The sequence below is a fragment of the Dromaius novaehollandiae genome, chromosome 10, assembly GCF_036370855.1.
Source record: "Dromaius novaehollandiae isolate bDroNov1 chromosome 10, bDroNov1.hap1, whole genome shotgun sequence".
In the NCBI taxonomy this organism is placed as follows: Eukaryota; Metazoa; Chordata; class Aves; order Casuariiformes; family Dromaiidae; genus Dromaius; species Dromaius novaehollandiae.
This window is the reverse complement of record NC_088107.1, coordinates 14,655,475-14,679,994: the sequence shown is the minus strand read 5'-3', so window position 1 is coordinate 14,679,994 and position 24,520 is coordinate 14,655,475. Positions and strand designations below refer to the sequence as shown.

The window sequence follows — 24,520 nt, the reverse complement described above, 5'->3', positions numbered from 1 at the left end:
TCTGTGTGATGTTTTAAGTGATATTCATTTAACTTACTGAAAATGGGGACAACAGTTAAACTTTCATAACATTTCATACTATGCAAGCATTTGGCTTTCTTCTTTTCTGTCTGTAATGTTCCCCTTTTTCTCACATGCAGGTCTAATAGCACTTGCAACCATAGCGCAGAATGTTTCTTTATTTACTCATGAATTCAGATCACAGATTCAATTCATTTTGCTCCCTCAATTTCTTTCTTTCATAAAGGGACACTTTAATATTCCTTTCTGTTAATAGTTTGAATGTTTCACATAAAATTCCCTACTCCATATTTGATTTCTCAGATTGTGTTAAAGGATGTACTGTGCAAACAAATTAGTATTTATATCTTAAATATATGCAAAAGCTATGAAACTTGTACTTTTTGTTTTATTTTTAGACGAGTAGGATCTTCATGTAGTCTAAAATATTTGTAACAGGTCAGTTCCATTTAGGCCACTAGGTGGCTATAGGAAGTTTTGCTTGAAATGCTACGTGGGGCATATAAATGCTTTCCAATACTTACGTTATTCCTAAAACAACACAATCGTGTAAAAAGGTTATGATAAGCGTTAAACTGTGTAGCTGAGGGGAAAAAAGTAGTGGTATTTTATTATATTTGGGATCTATGTATAACAATGAACAGCTTCAGCTTTACGGTATTTACTGAGGATCTTGGAGTTTCTCAGCTGTCTTATCTTGGGTTATATATATATTTTACACTGTATTTTTTCATAGTGTCAGTAATATAAAAGGAGATATTCGTATTTGGGAGAATAACATCCTTATCTGATGAAGACTCTGGAGAAAGAATGAATGTCCATGTTGTGTATTCAACACTGCTCTTAGTTGAGTCAGTGCATCATGAACTCTCCAAAAAGTCAGACAGGGAAAGTAAGGGAGACCAGACTTTCCAGGTGATACTTACCAACTGTCTTACAACTATGATATTCTATATTCAAACAGCTGTTGCTACGGAAGGGCAAAGCTCAGGTATTACAGAATCCATTTCTGACTTCAGCAGTATTTTTCCCTCTGTTACACTGGAATTTCAAACGTTAGCATTTGTTTTATGGAGACTTGGGAAGAACTGTACAGGAAGAGATCTTTTTTGCCATTTCTAGTCATTTGTAAGTCCTATAAAAATAAGGAAAGGTTTCTTTTGGTAGCAGAAGTGTCAATACAGTTGTACTGTGTACATAACTAGGATCTAGATTGGTAAAGTGAGCATGTGTCCTAGTTACTTTGTATCTGCTATTCAGTCATAAGCCAACGGGGTAACCTCAGAGTACTTACTTGTGTTGTGGTGCACATACTGGATGAAAAAGGACACATTTTTAATGAAAAGTCATAGTTTAGCTATAGTAGGTTAAGCTTTTATTTTGCATTGACAGTATGTGATGTTTCTATGTCTGTATCTTAGTTACTTTAAACAACTTCTGCAAACCATCCTTTTGTCTTCTCGAGAAATCACTTTTCTTTCTTCCCAGTGATAGAGTTGTCATGAACAGCAAAGAAATGTGGATTTTGGATATGTGGTCACTGCAAGTAATGTCATAACTTAATTAAATAGTTAAACTACACTATATACACTATATCCCTATATAGATACCTTTCAGAATGAAAGTGATCTTAGGTGATTGGTGCACAAGTTTAAGTCACTTTCCATTTACACCTTGATCTGAATTTCCTTTTCCATTAAGGACACATCTCAATAAGTGTTTAGTGTTTGTAAAATATGAACTGAACTCCACCTAACTTCCTAAACATAGGTTAAGAAATGAGATTAGACTAGTTTTCGAGAGGTCATCTGCTTCTTCTCTTTACCCCTCAGTAGGCTCAACCATATAAAATTAATTCTGACAAATGTTTCCAAGTGGTTTATAAGGGCCTCCAGTGATGGAGACTCCAGCTGATCTCCTCTGGTGTTCAGCTATGCTTACCATTAGAAAGCGATTTATAACATCCCACTAAGTCTTGCCGCGATTGAAGTCAAACACTACTTGTCCTGTTCACCATAAACAAAACAATTTAGTTCCCTTATCTCCCTTCTCAGTCTTTTCTTCTATATGCAAGACAACCCCAGCTTGTTCCTTCAGCCTTTCCTCATAGATTTTATCTTCTGTCCCCCATCATTCTGGCTCTTTGCCCTCGTCGTTTGAGCTGAGCCTGTCTTGCAGTGTAGTGCCTAATGCACTCAGCATGGTGCCCGAGGCCTGTCTGTGCCAGTTAAGGTGGAAGGACTATGCCTGCCTGTGCTGCTCGGGTGGGTATGTCTTATGGATGAAACTCCTGTTCATCCATCCCATTATAATAATTGGTTTTTTTCAGTAGCAGGAGATTGTCAACTTATCTTCATCTTGTTTTCCACTATAACAGAGGTATCCGACCTAGTTATTCCCAATCCAGTAGCTGTCTTGCACCTGTCATTATTGAATTTCATTCCCCCACTACCTAAGATTTTGTATCTGGTCTTCTGGTTCATTCTAAATTGCAATTTTTTTCTAGTAGCCTCTCTCACCTCAATGTAATTGCTAATATTAATGAAAAGGATTATAGTACATTATTTGGGTTATCTATGAAACTGATGAATAATATTGGCCCTGGGAAGCCTTCTGTGAAACTGTCCAAAATACATCATTCCTCTTTGAACAATTGATAGCCATTTCCAAGAAAACTTGCATCCACCACATTAAAGTTCCCTCTAGTTATGCTTCTCTAATTTGCATGTGGAAGTGTTAGAACCTTTATTAATGTCAGGTGGCTTCGGGAACTTCAAGTCCTTTCACCCACTTCTCCACAAGGTATGTTACCTTTTCATTAAAGGAAATACGATTACTTGAAATACTCATTCTTAATTACAAATTCATGATTACTGTTACTCAATTTCTTTTGAGTACTTAGTTGATCAGATAGCTTAACTATAAATTCCTGTTTGTATTCTGCCCTCCCTTCACTCCCGTTGAAAGAAATTTGAGGAATGGCCAAACTATCGGTCTTCTGGAACCTCATTAATTTTTTACAAGATCCTATATAGATGACTAATAATTGATCAGAAATTGCTTCAGCCAGTTCTCTAAATACTCAAGGGTGATTTTTCATCCAAGTTTAAAATATTTATCAGATTGGAAAAAAAAAATTGATGCGAGTATTCTATAAACTCATCTTTTCTTCTTCTAGCCTGAATTTATATCCTTTTGCTAGTTTACTTTGCTAGATATCTTGATCACACTAAATTGAAGGACACCACCTAACATTCTTTGGTCTTTGCATTATTCAGTAATTTTCCACTCTGGATAGTAAAACAATTCTTTCTTAAATCTTCCTCTTAATGTACTTTGTAAAATGCTGCCTTTATGTCCCTTGCTGGTTGGATCTCATTTCTGTGTCCAGGCCTTTCTGATTCCACACCCCATGTCTTTGTGCTCTGCTTCTGATACACATCCTTGATGACTTGACCTAGTTTCTGTATGTGGCTTTCTTGTGTTTGAGGTCACTGAAGAACTTGAGATTTTCCTGTGGTACTTTATTCATATACTTCCTATCCTTCCTCTGCATTGAAAAGTTTACACTTTTTCTCTTACTATCATTTTATTAAGGAAGTGCTAACTCCTCTAAGCTGCCTTTTCCCTCAGATTAATTTCCCAAGAGATATGAGATTCCTGAGGTTTGCATTTTTGCTTGCTGTCACTGTTCTGTTGTTCTACTTCCTTTCAAAATTCATGAGGTATATCCTTTTTATGGTCATTCTTCCGTGAGTTGCTCTCTGCTTTTATACTTTCAAACAGTTCCTTGCTGTTCTTGCTAGAAGCAAACGTAGGACACAACTTTATAATTGCTTTTTTTCATTAGGAAAAGAAAAATCTCAGTGCATTCTAAGATTTTCCTGTGCAATCTGCCCTGCTGTATCCCTTTCTGAATGAGTGTGCATATGGCTTGAGTTCCCTATTATCACAGAATCCTGCTCTCTGAATGAATTTATCATCAAAAAAATCTATGCTCAAAAAAGGCTTCAGCCATCTGGTTTGGGGGGTTCCTATTAGGATTTAACCATAGCAAAATCCTTGACTTTATCTGTCTTAATTCAGAGGCTGGCATATCTCACTCTGCCTTCTGGACCTTAAATACCCAGTGCCTGTCCTTGCTCGTCCTTCCCGAGCTGCATTTGGACGGGATCACTTGACACGTGCACATTCTAGCTCCAGGTGAAGAGCATATGCTGATTTGCAGCCAGAGGGCAGGTCACACAGATGTGATACACTGGATAAGGAGGCCTGGAAGGTCAAAATTATGGGAACGAGGTAAAGATATAAAAGATACATGAAGAGGAAAAAGGTATAGGATGTTAGGGAGAGATGTGTTGGAAGAAGGGAATACAGATTCATTAAATTTGACATATATTAAGTGAAGTGACATCAACAACTTACTGTTCACATAATCCCCTTATTTAGGAACCTGTAAACATTACTAACTATAAGCTATTTAAACCCCTCGATTGCTTTACACTCTTAAAATAGAAATTCTGCTACCTTCACAGAGTCTAGTAAAAGAAATTATTATTCTTACAAGAATCAGGCAGTAAAAAGTAGATAGGAGGGAAGAAAAGATTTTTTTATTATTTGATACCATGTTGTTGAGAAGTTTTAATTGAGTATTTGTGACCTCTTGCCTTGTCAGCTGGTGTTCAAGATTCAAAGAAAGATCCCAAGTAAAACTGTCAGGACTAGAACAGGGGTTCTGATATCTAATAGCTAAAAAACATATCTCCTGATACCTAAAAGCAGCCAGAGGAAGGGATTATAATCAAGCCCCCGAAGCCTTTCCCTCTTCTGCGGAGGGCCTGTGGCAGCGGCGGGGCAGCAGAGGCCTGCGCGAGGGGGGCCAGGCGGGCGGGCCCTGGCCTCGGCCTAGGTCGGCGGGGCGGTGAGCGAAGCCAATGCGCCAAGGGAGCCGGGCACCGTGCGGAGCGGGCCGGCCAGCGAGTGCCCACGAGGGGCCGTCGGCCCCGAAACCAGGCGCTGGCGCTTCGCCTCGTCACCCACCGCCGCCCTCCATCCTGGGGGGCGTCTTTGCTTTTCTGAGCCAAGACCGTGTAGTCTTTACATGACCTGCCGGCCCCGTGTTTCCCAGGAACCGGAACGGGATCTGCACAAGCTCCTTCGGGGAGAGCCCGGGCCTCTCCCGGCCCCCCGGTGCACCCCAGCCCCCGCGCCCCTCACGCGGCCCGGCAGACTACAGCTCCCAGCATGCCCGGGAAAGGGCGGACGTGACGCCAGAGAAGCGGCCGGAGCGGGGGCGCAGAGACGGAAGCTCCTCCTCGGCCGCGCTCCGGGAGTGTGGCCGTGTCGTCGGGGAGGCTGCGCGCGGAGGAAGTCTGGTCCCGCCGGCTCACCGTCCTGAGAGCGGCGGCCATCTTGTGCGGGAGGAGGAGGCTGCGCTGCGCTGCGCGGCAGGAGCGGCGGTCGCGCATCCCCGCGAGCCCTTTCTGTGCCGCGGTCGCTGCTGCCGGAGCGCCATGTCTGCCGAGGGCCCCGAGCCCGCCTCGGCCGAGGAGCAGAAGGTGGGTGCGCGGATGGCCCGCGCCGGCCCGCCGAGCGGTGGGGGAGGCCCGCGCGGCTTCCCCCGCCTCCATCTGCGCGCCGCGGCGAGCGGGGGCGCCGAGCCTGGCGGCTGGGCCTCTTCCTCCGTCCCGCCCGCGGCGCCGCCGCGGGCCTCAGGGCGGCGCCTCCCGGCCTGGCTGCCCCCGCGCGGCTCTGCGGGCCGCGGCCGCCCCCTCGGAGCAGCGGCCCTGGCCGGGCAACGGCCCCGGTGCCGCGCGGCCCCCTCGGCCTCCTCCCGCCGCCCGCCGGGGCAGGCCGAGGCCCTAGGCCACCGCGAGAGCGGCGCCGCGCTGCAGGCCGCGGGAGCTGCGGGCCCTGCCGCCGCGGCTGGGGGTGGAGGAGCGGCACCGCCAAGCCGGCCTCCGCGCGCTGCAGCCGTGTTCCCTCGCCGGGACCCACTGGCCGGCTGGAGCCCGGAGGGGCGAGCCGCGCGCCCTCCCCCGCCCCGAGCCTGTCCCCTCCTCCCACCGCTCTGCTGGCCGCGGTGTCCTGGGGGAAAGGCTTTCGTCGCAGCGGCTGGAGACCAGTGATAATCCAACTGCTAAACTTTTATTACAATTACTTATTTATTTAGGTTTTTTTAAATTAATTTTTAAGATAATATATCAAGGGGGAGAACATCCAAAACACAGTTGCTGTGCTGCAGCTTGTCTGCCTTAAGCATGGCTTCTAGAAAGAACAACTGCTGAGTTTAAAGGCACTATTATGTCATTGCTGTAACTAATAATCTTACAGGCACTTGAATGGGATTTGGCTTCATAGGTGACTGTATGCTGTTAGCCGTTTCCTTCTGCTAGCTATGACTTTAAAAAATCATTTGGTTTCTTAGTTTCATCATTGTTATATGGAGTCAGTTGCAATCTCTACAGCTGTTTCTGATAGGAAGAAGTTATGAAACACAAGCGCTACTCTGAAGGACCATAAAAGGAAAAATGTGATCCACCTCACCTATTCCAGGTTTTGTTTAATAATTTACACTCTGTAATATGAATTTGCCATGTAAGTAGCAAAGATTTGGGATAATACAGAATGATACTGTTTTAAGTGCAGTAATCAGGTCCAACCTCCTGCAGCTAGTGTATTGTGTACTTTTAAAATTGTGTCCTGCAGCCGGAATCTACTTTCACATTAGGTAGGCTATTGAAAGGATAGTGTTTCTATTCAAAGCATATAAATAAATCTGTGGCTGCGATCCCGGAATAGCTCTGTAATAAGAGCACAGTAAAACATGCGGTAGCAAATTTATTGTGATGCCTTCCAGTGTGTTCTGATGAAGTCAGGTGACTTGGGCTCTTTTTGCCAACTAAGTTGCAGTATGAAGTCTTAAAAATGCAGTGCTTACACACTGAATTGTGAAAATTCACTGATTGTTTGTGATATAAGGGTCCCTTGCTAATTTTCTACTTCAGTTTTAATCTGCTCAGTTATTCAAGCTAAATGAAATGAAAAAAGCAAATAAAATTGTATTTTTCTTTAAGATTATATTGTGCAAGGGTACTGTGGTATTAGTATTACAAAGCTGTGTTATGGCATGACTAAACTGCACTAAAAATGTTTATGCTGGGCTAGGCAAAACTGAACATTGGCTTAGTAAATGCATAGCTCTGAAGTACTTACTTAAACTTGTTTTGCAATACTTATGTATATGCTTGGAAAAGATTGAGGAACTCTGACTAGAAAGTGGCTTAATGATCAGACCTTTTATGGTAAACTTTTCTAATATGCTCTGAGAAGAACGAATATATGTTAGATGAGAAAGACGTTAAACGAGATTGATAGACATTTGAAAACTTGCTGTAAGACCAGTGTTTCCTGTTCTTTGTAAAAACTAAGGCTGTTGGGAGGGGGAATTTGAACAACAACAAACAAACTTTTAGGTTATGGAAAATGTGCTTGGTTGATTCACTTTGTTTTGCTTTAAAGTCCCTATTTTCCAGGAAGCTGTTAAAAATGGTGCATCTTGTTTCTGGACTGGCTTTTGCCATAGCTGTTGGCTTAAGAATTATGTTGTTGCTGTAGTCTTCTCATTTCTGTTTGTCATTTTGTCTGATTCTTTTGTTAAATAGGGTGAGCTCTTCATACCATGGTTTGAAAAGGCTGGTGGTTCTTTTTTAGCCATGCAGTTCAGTTGTCCAGCAGATATGAAGCCTCACACATTTAGTATTTCTGTAAAGATTAAAAAGCAAAAGCTACCTTTGAATGAATTATCTAACTACTGGCTATCTTTTAATGAAGTAAGCAGACTTATTAGCTATGCAAAAATTCCTGTAGAGAATTTAACTACCACACAAAAGTTACAATTTACTAGGATGAAGAACATGGTGTATTTTGATTTTTTTTCCATCTGTTGTTAGTCACTTGGTTATTGTTTCTGTAACTCAGAGGAAAAATACTAAGTGTAAGAACAGCCTTATTGACTTGGATGCAAAGTCAGTTTGGACCAGCGATGCATCTCCAAGACTGCTCGATACTATCAAGTCTGCATAAGAATATAAGGCTAGGGCAAGCATGCAGTGGTCTTTCCCAGAATACTATCCCAGGTCTCAGCAAACTATGGCTTAAAAGCCTTCTGAGCTGTGAATGAGCACATCCAATTGCTTTTTGAATTCCTCTGAATTCTTGGCATCTACTCTATCCTCTGGCAAGGAGTTCTGTAGTTGAACTATACGGTCTATGAAGAACTATCATCTTCTCTTTGAAGCTACCATCAAATGGTTCTGTTTGATACTCCAGGTTTTGGGCTTGAAGTTCTTCTTTAATTTGTTTCATGCTGTTTTGGGGGTCTTAATTTTCTCGATCAAGAGTAGGTGACCATAGTCTGTGTACAGTTTAGCCACATTGATGCATGACACAGTATTAGGGTTTTTTTGATTCTCTGCTATGTGATATGTCAACCCTGAGAATTTGCATAAATGTCTCCTTTGATGCACCATAAATACATACTTATACAGCCTATTTATTGTTGGCCCTCTGTTCTTAAAGTATCTCTTATTGGTTAATGTTGACAAAACATGTCCCCTTAAATTTCTGTTGGTTCAGTGATGAATAGCCCAGCATTAGATCTTGGAAGTGTGTTTAGCTGAAAGGATAGCTTTTGAGAAAATCTGGGAGTCAGTGTTGACATGATAACAAAGCATGATAGGAAGAAAAACTGTTGGGGAATGATTTTTGTAGTGTGTGAAAAGTGTGGTCTTGATTGGTGCGATATATAGTGAAAAACAATACAGTTTTGCGTTCTGTAGTATGTCAGGTAAACTTTGCATATCTTTGTACTGCCTAGCTACATTTTCATCTGTAACTGAAAAGCATTGGTTCCAGTCCTCCTAGAAGTTTCTCTGAAACCGTTGAGGATTACTGTCTTTCCTTGGTAGAACTGTTGATTTAGATTCTCCCTGATTTGTGAGAAGTTCTCTTTGTGAGGTTTTGAACTAATGGAGCAACTAGGCTGTCTATTGTATTTTGAGTCCGTTGGGAGTTATCATATCCTTTGTTTCTGGAGTTTCTTACCAGAAAGATGTTGCATATTATTGCATCTTTGAGCTTTTAGAAGAGATGTAGGAGAACACTGCTAATTGTGATAGACTAGTGTTGTGGCCATAGTTCTTCGGGAGTTCTGGCTGAAGGAGCCCCAGCGGCTCCATTCCTCTGTCCTCCCTGCCACTGTGCTGACATGCTTTTTTGTGTGGCTGCTTGGTGAACCAGACTGGGGAGACTGATCCAACTGAGACACAACCCAGCAAGAAAAAGGAATATATGTAGACGGTTGTTGCTCAGTTGAATGAGTTTCTGTAACCTGTTCGTGTGGAATATACAGTCATGCTGACTGATACGATGAAAGGATGATGACATAGATGGAAAAGAGTGTGAAGGGGCTGCCTATGCAGCTCTACAGTGAATATGGAACTTCAGTTACAGATGAATGCTGGGCTCTCCTGGTTTCAGTGACAATTCTTTTCCTGTCTAAAAGTCTTCCTGTGACTTCAGATGGCAATTATATTTCAAGGCCTACAGCAGCCAGTGTAAATAAATGTATTTTTTTACCCAAACAAGCCATGGTTTGCATGCAAAAAATGATATTGGCCAAATATTGGAAAGTAGTGAAAGAAGAATTTTGAACTGAAGATGTTTTAGAAATGATCTGGTAGGAGAAATTGTACTATATGCGTCAAATCACTACGTGAACTGGAGCAGATGAGTGTAAAGTAGAGGTCAGTACAGAAAGACTGGATGTACAAATTACAGCTTTTGCCAAATGAATATCTTCAAATCATTACTTTGGGCATCTGCATTTTACAGTGCACTCATAAAATAAGCGTTTTCTTCTACATAAATGAGCTATCTAACTATCTCCATGATGCAGGATGATCATAGATTACACTGGCCTTCCATAAAAGGCCAGTATAGAGAACTACAGTATTACTGTCGTTAATACAATAGCAAGCATATTTTGGGGACTGAAGTACTTTAATACTGTTTCACGGTGAACATCAGTGTGCCACAGTCAAAAAAAAAACCATAAATTGCTTCAAGCATGCAAGTACTAATCTGTCTCTGCTATTTTGTGATGAAGCAGAGGTAACTGGAAAAAGTCCTGTGTCTCTTGCCCAGCTTTCAACATTTGTTTGAACCTAGTGAAGCCCTACCTTTGGCTGAAAAATGTTTTTATTGTTGAAATTGAATAACATACCTTGCTCTTGATATAGACTACTTTTCTGTAAAAGTGAATTGTGTTGATTATATTTGGACATATTGTCAGCGAAAGTATTTATGTAAGATGGGATGCTGAACTCTTACAGTTGCTATCAATGTTCTTGAGAGAATATGAAAATGTCTACTCAAATAATTGATACACTCAGATGCTAGCATGAGTCAGTATGTTGGTGGATTTCCTGTGAAGGTGGTCTGACATAGTGTATTCTGATATATTTAATTTACGGTATTGTTAATTGTGTTTCAGGAAATGGAGGATAAGGTGATCAGCCCAGAAAAAGCTGAAGAAGCAAAATTGAAAGCAAGATATCCTCATCTGGGCCAGAAGCCAGGAGGCTCAGACTTCTTGAGAAAGAGGCTTCAAAAAGGAGTGAGTTCTTTATTGTCCGCAGGGTATGGACAAGAAATTCCACAACTCCCATATCTGTGATTCTTTTTCACTCTGCATGCCTAAAACTGCTAAGAAGCTTAAACCTTTTCTGGAAAAGCACAAGGAAGAGAAACCCGTTAAAACACCAGTTTTATCCAGTTAGCAAGGTAGCTGCTTACAGCATCAATGGTATAACTGCACCTTTAAGAAGAAAATTAGACTTAAAAGCTGGGTCACTGCTGCTGTGATAGACTTCCATAAAAAACTTTACAGTAAACATTATGGGTCAGAACCTCATCCCTGTTCTGTACCGATCTTATCCATTCTTACATTGCCAAAATGCATGGTCATTCTTAATTATTATCCATGTTTTTAGCATGTGAAGGCTTGGAGCATCTGTGATCTTACACCAACCACCATCTTGCATCAGTAGCTTGACTGGCATTGTAATTCTGAATGTATACCCTAGCCTAGAGTAATGGTAGGATAATGAAGAGTGAATTAGTATTTCAATATTGTTCCACATTTGACCAATGTCTTTTATGTTCCTAAAATCATTTAACTGATTTTTGCTGTCTAATTATTCAAAAAGTGATTATGTTGTGCATTTCAGGCATGTTAGTGACCTTTGTTCTTGGGAAAATCTTAGTATATCACAAATTTTGGTGCTTTCATTACTGTCTTACTGTTTTTTTTCCTATTGTCTAGGCCCTTTGAGTGCACACAATGATTACAAGTGTAAATCCTTCCTGAACCAGCTGTTGTTCAGTGCTGATCTAGTTTTATGCTATCTGGTAACATCTCCTGGGAACTGACTACTGTTGGTGGCTTTTTTGGACATGCCCTCTCATAAGTTAGAGCATACACAGCATAGTTAATGGCTGCTGGGAACAGTCAGTAGATTAGGTGGCGGCTTCTGAGAGTTATGCTGTTACATGGTCAAAGGCAACCTAAATTAGACTTCAGCTGGTTCATAGTGTGTGTAGGCACAGAACGGTCACGGTAAGTGTGTGTGGTGCTGATGATTTGGGAAGACAACGCTAAGGTCAGCGTTCTTTTTGTCCACAGAGCAATGTTACGGCTTTTTGTACTGAGTGCAAATGCTTTTTTAAAAAAAAAAATCCAATAACAATAACAATCTCTACAATATCTTCATCTTGATAATAGTACTGTTTGTGCAAAGGATGTTGCAGCCCATATTTTCAAATTTGAGTGCTTGGATGCCATTTTGTTTTTAGTATTTTGATCCAGACCCATTAAGATAAGAGAAGGTCATCTTACTTGGCTCAGGGTTTGGGATTCTGCTACTGAGATGAAGGATGACAAAAGGTCGTGGATTCTGATTCATAACCTGCCTTCATTTCTCCACTCCTGGTGTGGTGGTAATCCTTTCTCCCATGCTATGTCTTTTATTATTTTTGTTTAATGTGTTCAGTGTCTTAAAGGAGGAAGCACCTTTATTTGGTGTAGGCCCCTGGTGCACTTTGGGCCGCCTGAATTGCTGCAGTTTGAAATAGATTCCAGATAGCGAGTATGCTTTCAAATAGTGTTTGTGACACCAAGACTTCTACACAAATTTAGAGTCTGTTTGAGTGGGATGATCAAATAGAGGCTAGAGAAGCTAGAGTATATCAGAAGAAAATACAGAAATAAGCTAAAGGAAGAAATGGACTGATACTCTAATGTGCGAACGGAGTTTTTTAGTCATTTTTCTAAACTTCTCAGATTATCTTGTATTTGACAACTAGGACACACTCTGCCTGTATAATTAGATGCATACATCATTAGTGTGTTTCCTTCAGAATAATAATAGACAAGAATGGAGGCTGTGCTTCTGCAGAAAGAATTCTAGTTCTATGGACGGAAATATATATCAGCTAATAGCAGTAACGTATCTAAAGATTGAACAATTTGTTATTACTTAGTTCCCATTTATAAGTTCCTTTTCATTGTTTCCATCTTGAAGCACAAAATACTAAAGCCTATTTCCAGACCTGTCTGCAGGCCTAGTCTGCAGATACAGTGCCAGGATATTGTGGTGTAAAAAGGATTACATTGTCAAAAGGATTGAATTGGAAGATTTGCCAATGAAAGTATCTGGTTCAGATGTACTGACTGGCTGGGGAAAACAGATTTTTTTAAGGCTCTAGCAAACTACAGCAGGAAACATTGAATGCCTTCTTCGGGAGCCCTGAATAAACATCCTTTTTGTTTTTTAGGTAAACACCTGTTAATTCAGGTGTTCAAATTACTTCTCTTCAGCTGCTGCTGCTGAACATTTTACAGGTAGTTAGTACTAATACAAAATAAAGAGAGTGGTGGTAATATGTTTTCTGGAAGCACTTAAACAAAACAGGTAGTGATAGTTGCTGTTCAACTGGCTTAGAGGTACAAGCCCATGTAAACTTACCTAGGGAGTGTTCTCTTCAGAGATGATTGTGCATTGCAAGCAACAATTGCTAGTGTAAATCTTTGCTCTGAATCTAATTTTTGGCTTCATTTGGTAGTCTGTGCAAAGTTATAGGTTAAAAGTACCTTAGTGGTAGGCCTCTGAGTAAGGTATAAACAAAAATACAACTGTTGCTCTAAAATTTGTCAACCAGCAGTTGAATACTTCATGCAGGACTCGGACGATTCCTAACCTTATTATAACGCAGATAATTATAACAGTCATTTGTCTTTAACATCCATAGATAACTTAACATTTTGAGAGATGTGACAACAAAAAAGACTGTAAAGGTTAATGCTAATAAAAGCTTACAGAAACATAATAGATAAGAATGCTTGTATTTGAACAACTTTTGCAAAGTGAATGTAAAGCAAAATTCAGACTTAGTATACTCCTTCGATTCCAAATGGCTGTGTTATGTCCAGAAGAAACCTGGAGTTGGGATAAGAATTCCATTCACATGGTGCTTTTCAGAAGGACTAGACAGTAGATTAGGCTCAACTAAATAGTAGGTTTTGGAACTTAGGAATTGTAGTTTCACTGTTTTAATATATGCAGCTAAGAGGTTTTCTTGCTATATGCAGTTTTGTGCTGCTTTGATCTGGTATGATAGAGCAGACTCAGTTCTCCAGCTTTAGTTCATACATTGGTTATTTTGTCTTGCAGAAGTTGCTCACTGCAACAAATTTTACAAACCCCAAGGACTGAAGTGTGGGTGAGAAATGCTCTTGTGAAAACCAAGGCAAAAATAATGCTCACATGGTATTAGATTTATAGTGTATGTGGAACCTTAACTATATACTTACTAATGTTCAGTGTTTATAGTTTTTATATGATTTTTTTGATGAACATAGAGCTAGCTATCTTGCCAAATCAAAAAATTTTAATAACTATTTTTACATTTTAAAGAATCTATTTAACCATGTAATTCAGTGTATATATCTAATAACACTTCAGGCTTTTAAATATGTATAATTTTGTCTTCTAGCAAAAGTACTTTGATTCTGGCGATTACAACATGGCTAAAGCAAAGATGAAGAATAAGCAACTGCCTACTGCGGCTCCTGACAAGACAGAAGTCACTGGTGACCATATTCCTACTCCACAGGATCTCCCACAGCGGAAACCTTCTCTTGTTGCTAGCAAGCTGGCTGGCTGACTAGAACAGCTGAACTGCATGAATATTCTCATTCCTGTTATTTCTCCTTAATAGTTATTTCTCACCCTCACCCCCCATCCCCCCTTTTTTTTCTTACACTAAGTCATGAGACTGACAGCTTTGCAGGTAGCGATAGCATGTGCTGCTATTGTAAGGGAGTACTGTTAAGAAGTAAAACGTGTAGTATTTGGATTAGTTGAGAACAATGCACTGATTAAAAGGACAGGTTTGGTTAGAGCAATGTAATCTACTTGAAAATGTACATATTGCCCGTTTCCTAGTGTAGGACTGGTTCCAGCAAGTGACATTGCAAGTTTTACAACTTTTAATGTTTCTGCTTTTGTTATTTCACCTTAATTACAGCATATTTGTATTTAATATAACCTCCAGTTGTGTTGGTTTTTCTTCTGTGTTTGGGTTTGTTGTCTAAAATAGAGGTTTAGACCACAAGTTGCTAGCAGGTGAAGCATGTATAAAAACAAAGACAGGGCTCTGACTGAATTTTGTTTCTGCTCTTGAACTTGAACGGCCTTAAACCTGTTTCAGCTTTAACAATAGAGTTTTTACTTGGGCAATATTTGCCCATTCTGGTGTAACTCTTGTGAATCTAGTGCTTACTGACAACTGCCTGTTGAAGCTGGTATTCTCTTCAGTTCTGCAGCTTAGAACACACTTTTGTTGAAGATGTGAATGAAGTGTGCATGTGCATAGACTGTTGAATTCACTCTTGTGCCATTTTTGTAAATACAATGGTTTTGCACAATCTTTTGCAACCGTCTATTAATTTTACATTTTAAAAAGCAGATAATGTGCCAATCAAAGCACAAGTGATTCTGTATCTTTCAGAGTACCCGAAACTAAAAGCCCAGAATCTTGTAACTGAAAGTAAAAATTGTAAACCTGAGATTTGTGAAACACATACTTACACTTGACTCAGCCATATGCTTTTGCAGTTGTACATTTTGTTTAGCAACAACATCCCACATTCAAATTTAATCCAAAATTTGTACCTCTGTTCAAAGGCAGGTGCCCTTTCTGTTCGCTATCTCTTTAAGCTTTTAAAGCTGAAATGCTCTGTGATGATGGGAAAGATGGTAAAATGAACTGTCCTTGAGAGTTTCCCTCGTGGCAAACTCCAAATCTAAGCTTGCTAAGGTTTGATATTCTGTTGTCTTTGACTCTTTTAGACTTCTGGAAGTGAAAGAGTATACCCCTTTAATTTTTTTTCTTGAACTCCTGAAGTGGTAGTAAACTAACTCCTTGTCTCTTTGTTATACAGCAGCTGCTCACTGGCTTTGGGCAACATAAAGAAAACTGGAACTGGTATTTATATAATGACCTATGCAGGACTAGGCAGTTTTTCATGTCAGTAAATGGGAGCAAACTTCAGATCATCTACGTGATGCAGGTCATAAGTACTAGATTGCCAAAATACAGTCGATATTAGATAGGTAACTTGATGCGTTTAAGAGCATGTTTGTTCAGTGAAATCAGATGTATTAAAGTGCAGTGTGATCATAATGTAATTGATTTTAATATAAGTAGTCACAGCCTTGATGTTCTCTGGGAGTATAAGCTCTTTAAAAAGATCAGCCTACTGAATACTTTTTTTCTTTAAGGAAAATGTTCTGATACAGTTTCTGTTTAGAAAAACCAAAAAGCACCAATACAGGCATTATAAGAGAAAACCTTCTTAATGAAGGTACATGTTTTTCAAATGATGTGCTGCTTATTGACATGTTCAAAATGGTCTTACAGGATAAATAATTGATAGCCAAGAAGAACACTGTCCCATATTTTCTGCAGTGCTCTCTTCTAAAGGCAAATTTAAGCATCAGAAAATGATCAGGAAAATGAATAATCTAAATTTGGCCTCAGTTTGATCAGAGCATGAGCAAAGTCTATCAGTGTCTATATAACCTGTATATTCTCAGTTCAGAGAATTTCCAAATTGCTAACTTTGTTCTTTTCAGTCTTTCAGTCTGTGTAGTAATTAAGCACAGGCTTGAGAGAACTCCCCCACCACCACCACCTTATCCTCCATTAGCATTATAATGAATTTGTGATTTTTTTCATAGGAACAGGCTGAAGAAACAGACCTATTTGGTTTCTTTAGGTAAGAATTTAGGCTGGGAGAAGAATTTATCAAGTTATATGTAAACCAGAATAGCAAGGAAACTGAATTTATTGAAGTAATCTGCTTTTTATAGATGTTTGTCCTAATGTGAAAATCCCTCTTTATTTTTGTACGTATAAATGAAAATTGAAAATTATAGGACTGGGCCGGAAACAGATTTCAAACAACTGAAGATGACTTGCTGTGTATTGTCTGATGTCACTATTCTGTAGTTCACATAGGGTAAGTTTTCTTGATGTTTAGGAAGGTTTAAAAATAGCCATTCAAATTTAAACATTCCATTTGTTCAGCTGCACCTCGGCTCGTCCTGCTGATTGGGCAGCACGAGCTCTTCTGATGTTCACTCAGTGGCTTGCAGTTCTTAAGGCTACTACAAATTCAGCTACAAATACCTTATCCATGCAAAGTGTATATTTGGAGTACTGTATTACTAACTAGGTCAATGACTGGTTATGAGCCTTCATATCTGACAGACCTCAGCAGCAGGCACAGCTATTTTAATACTATACACTGTTGAAAACTTAAGTCCAATAATCATTTAACAGTAAATCAAACTTGACTGCAAATCGATGCTTACTTTCAGCTTATTCCAGCAAGATAACTCAGCTATCCAAACTTATGTACATAATGTATTATATGAGTTTTGCCATTTGATAATGACCTTTTTCAAAAAAAACCTGTCCACACTGTAGTCTGGCAGTCCCTTTCATATCTTGCCTTTAAAGATAGTGTTTAGTTATTAGAGTAGTACTCATGTAGGCTAGTAGTAGTTGATAGCACCAACATTTTATTCAAGATAGTTACAAGTGGATTAATTACAACTTCAGAGATATGTCCCAAATCTGTAGCACCAAAGGCTTCCCTCTCATTGTTCTTTATGTAGTAGGACAGTGTTTGTGTAAAGGCCACAGGAGTACATTTTGTTGGACATATTTACACCCAGTCAAGATGTTACAGTGATGAAAATGTCAATTGTACTTTACAAACATACACATTGTATAGTATACAGAATAAATTGATCTACTTAGTTTTTATTGCAATGTGCATATTTGTCTCGTCTTTACTGTGGTTTCCTAAATAATACTGCATACTTCCTTATGGATAATTTCTAAAACCTGAATCTTGCTACTCTGTATCATTAAAAATATGACTGGGCTTTGGTTTGTAGTATGTTAGACTACAGAATTACTTTAATGTAATCACATTTATATATATTTCAGTGCTTATTTTTCTAATAAGGCAATTAAAGCTTATTGTTTGAAAACTCTGTAACAGATGATTGTTTTGGTCCCTTATACAGAGTGAGGTGAATTTCTGGGAATTAACTTGGCATATAGAAGTTTGCACTGCTATAGATTATGTAGACCTGAAAGTTTGCAAGAAATCAAGATCTTGGGGAAAAAAAAATCCCACTGATTTTATATTCAGACTGACTTAGGTACTGGTCTTCTGTGCAACTTCAAGATCCTCATGGTGTGCTTATACAATTAGTTCAGTAACCACATCTATACTAACACCCTGTATGCTCTACATATATACACCAAACTGAGGAGAACAATGTGCAATTGAAGTAGTATAGTCCAGATACCATACTGAGGCAGTGCAAAGGCAGCATTAGCACTAGCATTAGTATCCTAGCTCATCTGAATCTCACCGTACGGGGAGTGGCATCCATTTTCAGGCAAAGTCAAACCACTTAAAAATAGCCTCGTTGCTCGGATCTATTTCTACTTAACAATGAAGCAGGTAGAGTTGCACAGACCTGCGTTCAGAGGAGCTTTGCATTTAGTAGCTGTGGTCACAGAAGAGTTTGCCTGCATCAAATCAGGAGGGAGACAAGATTGCAACAACTTGTTTATTTGATGGCTTAGGGGGCTTTCTGAGAGATGTGAAAGAACGGACTAGGGGAACATGTGGGGCATACGAGCGGGTTGAGTGCTTTTAAACTTAAGGTGGAGTTGGGCTGAATGTATGGTTTGATACTTCTGCTTTAGTACAAGTGAACCGCCTTCTTCCAAATTCAAGTCTTTGCAATAGCTTTATCTCAAAACTTGGCTTTTTCTTCCTAATTTCTGGCATCTATAGATCCAGAGTAACTTGAAATCCTGAAAGTTCTGTACCTATTCAAAGTGTCTATTTCCATTAAGTATTTCTTTTGAAAACGCTTCTGAAATACTTGCACAGAGGCAGACAAGCTTTAGCTGTAGTTTAGAGGAAGGTGACTGAATTGTCCCTGTCTTCCTCAGGCTTTGTGTTGCAAGTAGGATGCTGCCTGATGTATTTTTATGTATATGTATTTTTGCATATTTGTGGCAGGCACAGAAGTCTGTTTAGTTATGGCTGTGAAAAACATTGCCATAGCCTCCACCAATTTCAGATAGATGTCTATTTGACTCTGGTTTAAGATGGGAATATGAAATACTTCTTGTTCCTGACTTTGTCTTAATAGCAGATTCCTGTTGGTGGTTTTAGCTTACCTTATTGCAGAACAATATTGTAGCAGTTACTTAGAAATATGCTTAGATGACGTCAACTTCCCTTGATAATATTATGGAATAACCATTCCATCACACTTCTGGTGCAGGATAACTTGAATCTGTGGAGACTCAATTCAATCTCCAGTGGTGTTCCTGTCTTTAAAGGTGTGCTAGTATGATAGTGGTGTTTCCTACTGGAAACTGCTTAATCAGTACTCGCTAAAACCAACACAGTTTGTTTCCCACAGCTAAAAGTTACAGGCCTAATTCTTGAAGTGTGAGGATATAGGAAAGGATGGGATGAGGATTTTAGCCTGTGAATACCTGAGTTAGCTTTGTGTTAGCTTTTTCCGCTATCCAGTGGAAGCTTGGAATTAAACCAATGGTCAATGTTGGATATACAAGAGCTTTTCTGAGGGAGTGGTTGGGCCCATCCACTATATCATATAAACGATACCATGTTTGTTATGTTACCAGTGTGTGTTATTTCTGTGCCTCTCATGACTTCCCTTTTTCATTTGATCAGCAGAGAATCCACGGATCAATATGGCACAACATGACAACAATCGAGCGTGTAGTCTGAATTCAGAGGGGAATTTTTATGCCACAGTTGAACAGACCATGGGTATAAACAGAACATGGCTATAAGCAAAAAGACAGGACACATGCTTTGTAGTCACTTCTGAAGACAGTTATATGAACTCATCTCAATTCTTGTAAAGATAACTTTTTCTACTTTCTTTGATGAGATTGAAATTCAGTATAAAATTGTGTATGTGGACTGTGTCAGTTACGTGAGCCATTCATTCATAGCTGGAATACCCTGGATATATGTCCTGAAATCAAATGCCATACATGATCTTTTTGGAAGTACACTGTGCAAGGCTTGAGACAAGGACATCTTTAAGATTTTGCCAGCAAGTGTTTGAAGCAGGATACGCTTGTTAAAGTAATAGCAAAGAAGTCAGTCTAGATATGTTAGAAACAGTTTGCTTCTCTACAACTTTCATTGCCCCCAATTCCTGTCCTTAATGACAGATTTGAAATCCTGGTTTATGCAAATTGTGTCAAATCATAGCATATTTTGGACTCGGCTATCTATTTTTTGCTGGTGCTTGTAATTACACTTGGCTCCTGAGCTCCAGCTGTGAATGGCTGATACAGTAATCCACAGTCCAGCTGAACTCCTTAGGATAGATGGCATCCTAAAGAAAGGATATTAAATATCAGATACGAAGCAACACATGTGAGAGGGGAGATTCAGATTCCTTCTTGAAATAAAATTAAGAGATTTTTGTGGTGCAGACATCCAGATTCATACATCAAGTCTGTTAAAAGGGGATAATCAGAATCTTAAACCCCAAATCACTGTTCCTCTCACTCCTCCTTTTCTGTTATATATGAAAGGTGACTGGTAGCTTTACAGCAGAGATCTCTCTGTTTTGCCATAGTGTGTATACAAAGAGCAGCTGTGCAAGCTTCTTGCCTTGACCTGGGCACAAATTAGCAGAAATCAGCCCTTGGCTTCTCCTAGAAGTGGCAGCAAGTGTCCCCGTTCTGTCGGTGGCAGTGTGCCTCCTCGGCGTGGGGCATGATGCAATCTCAGATGATAATCTTGGACATACTGGCAAAATATGGGAAGGAAGGTATTCACCTTTTTTCTGAATTTACTAACTTTAGTTTATTAGCCATGATCTTATATCTGGAGCTAATGTGAACAGCTCTCAGTAGGGCTCCATATTTTCATCTTAGTTATTTTTCATCTTTTTCATTTGCCTTTGCTACCTTCTCTGTCTCCTTTCTTTCAGATAGCAGCAGTAAAGTGCGGTTAGTGATGACAGCATTTATTGGGAGTGTTTACTTGGGGAATCAAGGGCGCGTGCTTTTATTTCTGGCTGTTGCTGAGCTGATGTGTAATCTTAAGGCCATCTCTCTCATGGCTCTCTTTATCTGTAAAACAGATTTGTGTATTTCTTTACTAGTTTTAGCTGCATCTTTCTGTGGGAGTCCAGATACTATCTGCTGAATGCAAAGCTGCTATTTAAATGGTTAAATTTTGCATGGAGATACTGCTTGAAGAATCAAAGCACTCTGACGGAGAGCGGGGCAAGGATGTGTGCTTCAATCTTGTTTTGTACTCCGGGCCACTCCGAATGAATGACGGGACACGTTCCCAAGGTGGAAAAGTAAACTGCTCTTGAGACAGTAATAGCTTAAGTTAGGTTGTCAACGAAGTCTGGCCACAGTGTGTGCTGTAAGAAACGCCACTTCGCAATTCATAAAGCAAATGAGCTCCCTTCTGAAGCCCCCACCAGAACATGGATTCTGCTTTTTGTTCCCTTGAGGTGGAGGTTAAACTTTTCGGAGATGTGCATCTCCCTTTCTTTCCCTGCGAGAACGGGACTTGCTCATCTGAGGGGGCTGGTTCTCTTCACCGTGTCCATTAACACCTTAAGTGATAAACACACATGATTTGTAGATGTTGCCAAGCTGGAAAAGGCTGTAAATACTTGGAAGCATGGGGTTAGAATCAGCGAGAGAAAATACCGAAAAGGGAAAATACTGCCCTTTAAAAGGCAGAAATAAAAGACGAGAATAAGTGGTGGGGGGGGGGGGGGGGACCTGGAGGTTGCGCTGCCTGCACACGAGCTGCGGCCCCGGGCTGCCGCGGTGCTGCATAAAGCACCGGCCCGGCTCTGCGCGGCGCGCAGGGGAGCCGCCAGCCGCGGAGCGAGGGAGCGAGCGGCGCCGCTGGGGGACGGGGATACCGTGTGTGCGGCGCCGCGGGGCGGGGCGGGGCGGGGCGGGGCGGGGGGATCCTGCCGCGGCGCCCGGGCTGCCCGGAGTCACCGCGGCCGCGCGGCCACCAGCGCCCCCCGGACGAGCCCGCCCTCCCTCCTGCCGCCGCTCCGGGGCGCGGGCGGGGCCGGTCGCTCCCCGCCCAGCCCCTCCCGTCCCGTCCCGTCCCGTCCCGCCGGGTCCGGTGCCGGCGGCGGGGGCGGCGGCGCGGGGCCGCGCTGCGCTGCGCGGGGCCGGAGCGCGCGGGCCGCCCGCCGCCGCCTTCCCACAATGCACAGAGCGCGGCGGCGGCCCCGCAGCCCGCCAGGTAGCAACATGGCGCGCCGCGCCCGGGCCGCCGCCTGAGCATCCTCCGCCCGCGCGCGCCGCAGAGGGGCCCCCGCCCGCCCGCCCGCCCGCCCGCCCGCCGCGCCATGGCGGCCTCCGAGCTGTACACGAAGGTAGGGCGGGGGCGCGGCGGGAGCGGCCGGGCCGGGCGGGGGGGCGGCGGCGGCGCGGCCCCGGAGCAGCGCGGCGCCCCGGGGGCTGCGGGCCGGGCCGGGCCCCTCGCCGGGCGCAGCGGCGGCCGCGACCCGTCTGCGCCGCCCGGGGCCGGGCGAGACCGGGCGGGGCGGGGCGCGGCCCCGCGGCCGGGCGCTGCCGAGCGGCGGCGCGGGGGGACCCTGACCCCGCCGCTGCCTCCCCCTGCCCCGCACCGGGGCCCGGCCCGCCCGGCGTCTGGCTCCGCGGCCCGCCGCCCCGGCAGCCCGGCCCGGCCCGGCCCGGCCCGCCATCATCGGCATCGTCACCAGCGAAATTCTGCATTTACCCTTCCCGTCTTATGCAACGCCCGAGCAGCGCCGTCAGCCGCGCCGTTACGCGCCGCTGTTCTTAGCGTGCTTGGGCTGAGATAGCGATTTCACGCGGTTCGGTGTCGCGCGGTCCCGTCTTGCAGAAGCATCCCGGGGTTCCTTTCGGAGCCCCCCGCCGCAGCGGGCCGGGCAGCCCCGCGGGCGCTCGCTGCCCTTTCTGATGACACTGCAGCTTCAGGTCGGCTCGTCGTCCTGGCAGGCGGTCAGGGCCCCACAGCCGGCAGCGGTGCAGGAGGCGACGCGCTCCTGCTTCGTAAACAGGCAATTTTCTGATCTTTTCAGTCTTGTGTTCTGGTATCCCATCAACCTGTACTCGGAAAAGGCTGTGGCCCTACACGTCTTTCTGGTGGAAAAGCCTGCAAATTGAGAGCTGCTGAAATGATTGTTTTATGCATTAGCAGTACATTGTTTCTGTTCCTCTGTCTAGTTCTAGTGCACAATACCTAGAAAAAGTGGCTGACCGTAGATTGCTGAGGGCAGCGGGGATCGCTGGGGTCGCCTGATGTGAGCCCCGCAGCACCGTGCAGAATTCCCCCAACAGCTCTTTCAACGAGCTTACGAAGTCAAAGTCTGCCTTGCGGAAAGGCATGTCCGCTAGATGCTTGAACCGCTTTGTGAAATACTCCTAAATTATCCCCAGTCTAGCCCTTTGTGTAAGGAGAGAAAGGGAAAGGAAATGGCCTGTTTGTGTTGGCAGCAATAGTGCACCTTATTGGTGGAGTCCGCCCACGGAGCCGTGGTAGACGGCGCGCTGGATGCGCATCGGTACGGATCAGATTGGACAGGCCTTTCGCTAGGCTTCATTGACCGCATCTGAATAGTAGAATAGTGTATTTCTGTAGAAGAGACTGAATGTGAGGAAGTAGGATACGTGCCTGCATGCCCTAAAGAAAGCTAAATATACTAGTGGACATGATGCATCTTTATGTTTTATATCTCACAGACAAGTGTCTGTATTAACTGTAATTGCAAAAGGGATGATAATTAGCACTCTGGTCAAAAGCACAACGGTACAGCAGAGTTGTTCCCAAGCACCTAATGGAGCTCGTCTATGCAAGGAGTTATTCTGGAAAGTTATTCTTGATTTAGCTCTCTCTGTGGGTGTTCTTACTATGGAATTAAAATGTCCGTGCAAGAGATTAATCAGAGCTACTCATTTTTGTTTTTAAATTCAATCCCTGTCATAGCTTGAATTCACTTCCTTGGATGGTTAAATCTTTTGGTCAGAGACTGTCCCAGAAGTGCGGGTGTCCTGTTGTCTTGGTGCTACATTCCGGTGAAAAGCTCAGGGCTTCTTTTAGTTCCCGAAGGAGGCTTGCCCCTGGTACAGCCGCTGGGGCTGTAAAGAGACACTGTCTTCGCATCCTTCCCCTCTCTGCCTGCTTGTCTCCAGGTAAAACCATCCTGCTGGTTCATCACGTTCAGTATCTTCTCACTTAGCAGATAGCAACAACAGACCTCATCCTCGATCGAGTAACGTAAATAATGGATTTAAGGTTGGAGTGGGAAAGGTAAAAAAGACCAAACAAAAAAGCAAAACAAGCACAGCATGTAGTGCTCCAATGGGGGACTTACTGGATGGCTAAGATCATCAAGATTGCTTCTCTGCTCTACTCTCACACAACAGGCTGTTCTGGTCCTCTTTAAAACCATATGTAGGCACAGAAAGAGTGACTTTTGTATCTTTTTTATACTGGCAGGCTCATTCAGGATTGTCACGCAGGACAGCTCTTTAAAGTACCATAGCATCCAACTCAAAATTGACACTTAACATATGGCATTGGCACGTATGTTTTGCTGGCAAGTAAGGTAGGGTATGAGTTTGTAGCGAGTGTATGAGACTGTACCAGTGCCTGTGCTGAGAATAAGTATCTGAAAGCTCGCTTGCCCCTCTTTCACTGCCAGTCCACAGTCCAGCACAGATAGCTGTATTTGTATGAATTGCTTTT

At 42.5% G+C, this 24,520-nt stretch overlaps 2 protein-coding genes across 2 annotated transcripts in view; both read left to right on the top strand.

The window, feature by feature from the left end:
- The first annotated feature begins 5,285 nt into the window (after window positions 1-5,285).
- On the top strand, window positions 5,286-17,716 carry ARPP19 (cAMP regulated phosphoprotein 19). The gene is made up of 3 exons (XM_026104744.2): window positions 5,286-5,579; window positions 10,577-10,699; window positions 14,137-17,716. The coding sequence occupies exons 1-3, from the start codon at window positions 5,535-5,537 to the stop codon at window positions 14,305-14,307; spliced, it is 339 nt and encodes a 112-aa protein (XP_025960529.1). The 5' UTR covers window positions 5,286-5,534; the 3' UTR covers window positions 14,308-17,716.
- Window positions 17,717-21,754: 4,038 nt separating this feature from the next.
- Window positions 21,755-24,520, top strand: part of MYO5A (myosin VA) — a 116,968-nt gene continuing 114,202 nt past the window's right edge. The window contains exon 1 of the mRNA XM_064517380.1: window positions 21,755-22,160. Within this exon, the coding sequence (XP_064373450.1) occupies window positions 22,134-22,160 (27 nt within the window). The 5' untranslated portion in view covers window positions 21,755-22,133. The remainder of the gene's footprint in view (window positions 22,161-24,520) is intronic.

Coding starts and splice junctions, on each gene's coding strand:
- ARPP19 (XM_026104744.2), top strand. CDS start 5,535: ATGTCTGCCGAGGGCCCCGAGCCCGCCTCGGCCGAGGAGCAGAAG. Junction 5,580..10,576: donor CCTCGGCCGAGGAGCAGAAG/GTGGGTGCGCGG, acceptor ATTGTGTTTCAG/GAAATGGAGGATAAGGTGAT. Junction 10,700..14,136: donor GAAAGAGGCTTCAAAAAGGA/GTGAGTTCTTTA, acceptor TTTGTCTTCTAG/CAAAAGTACTTTGATTCTGG.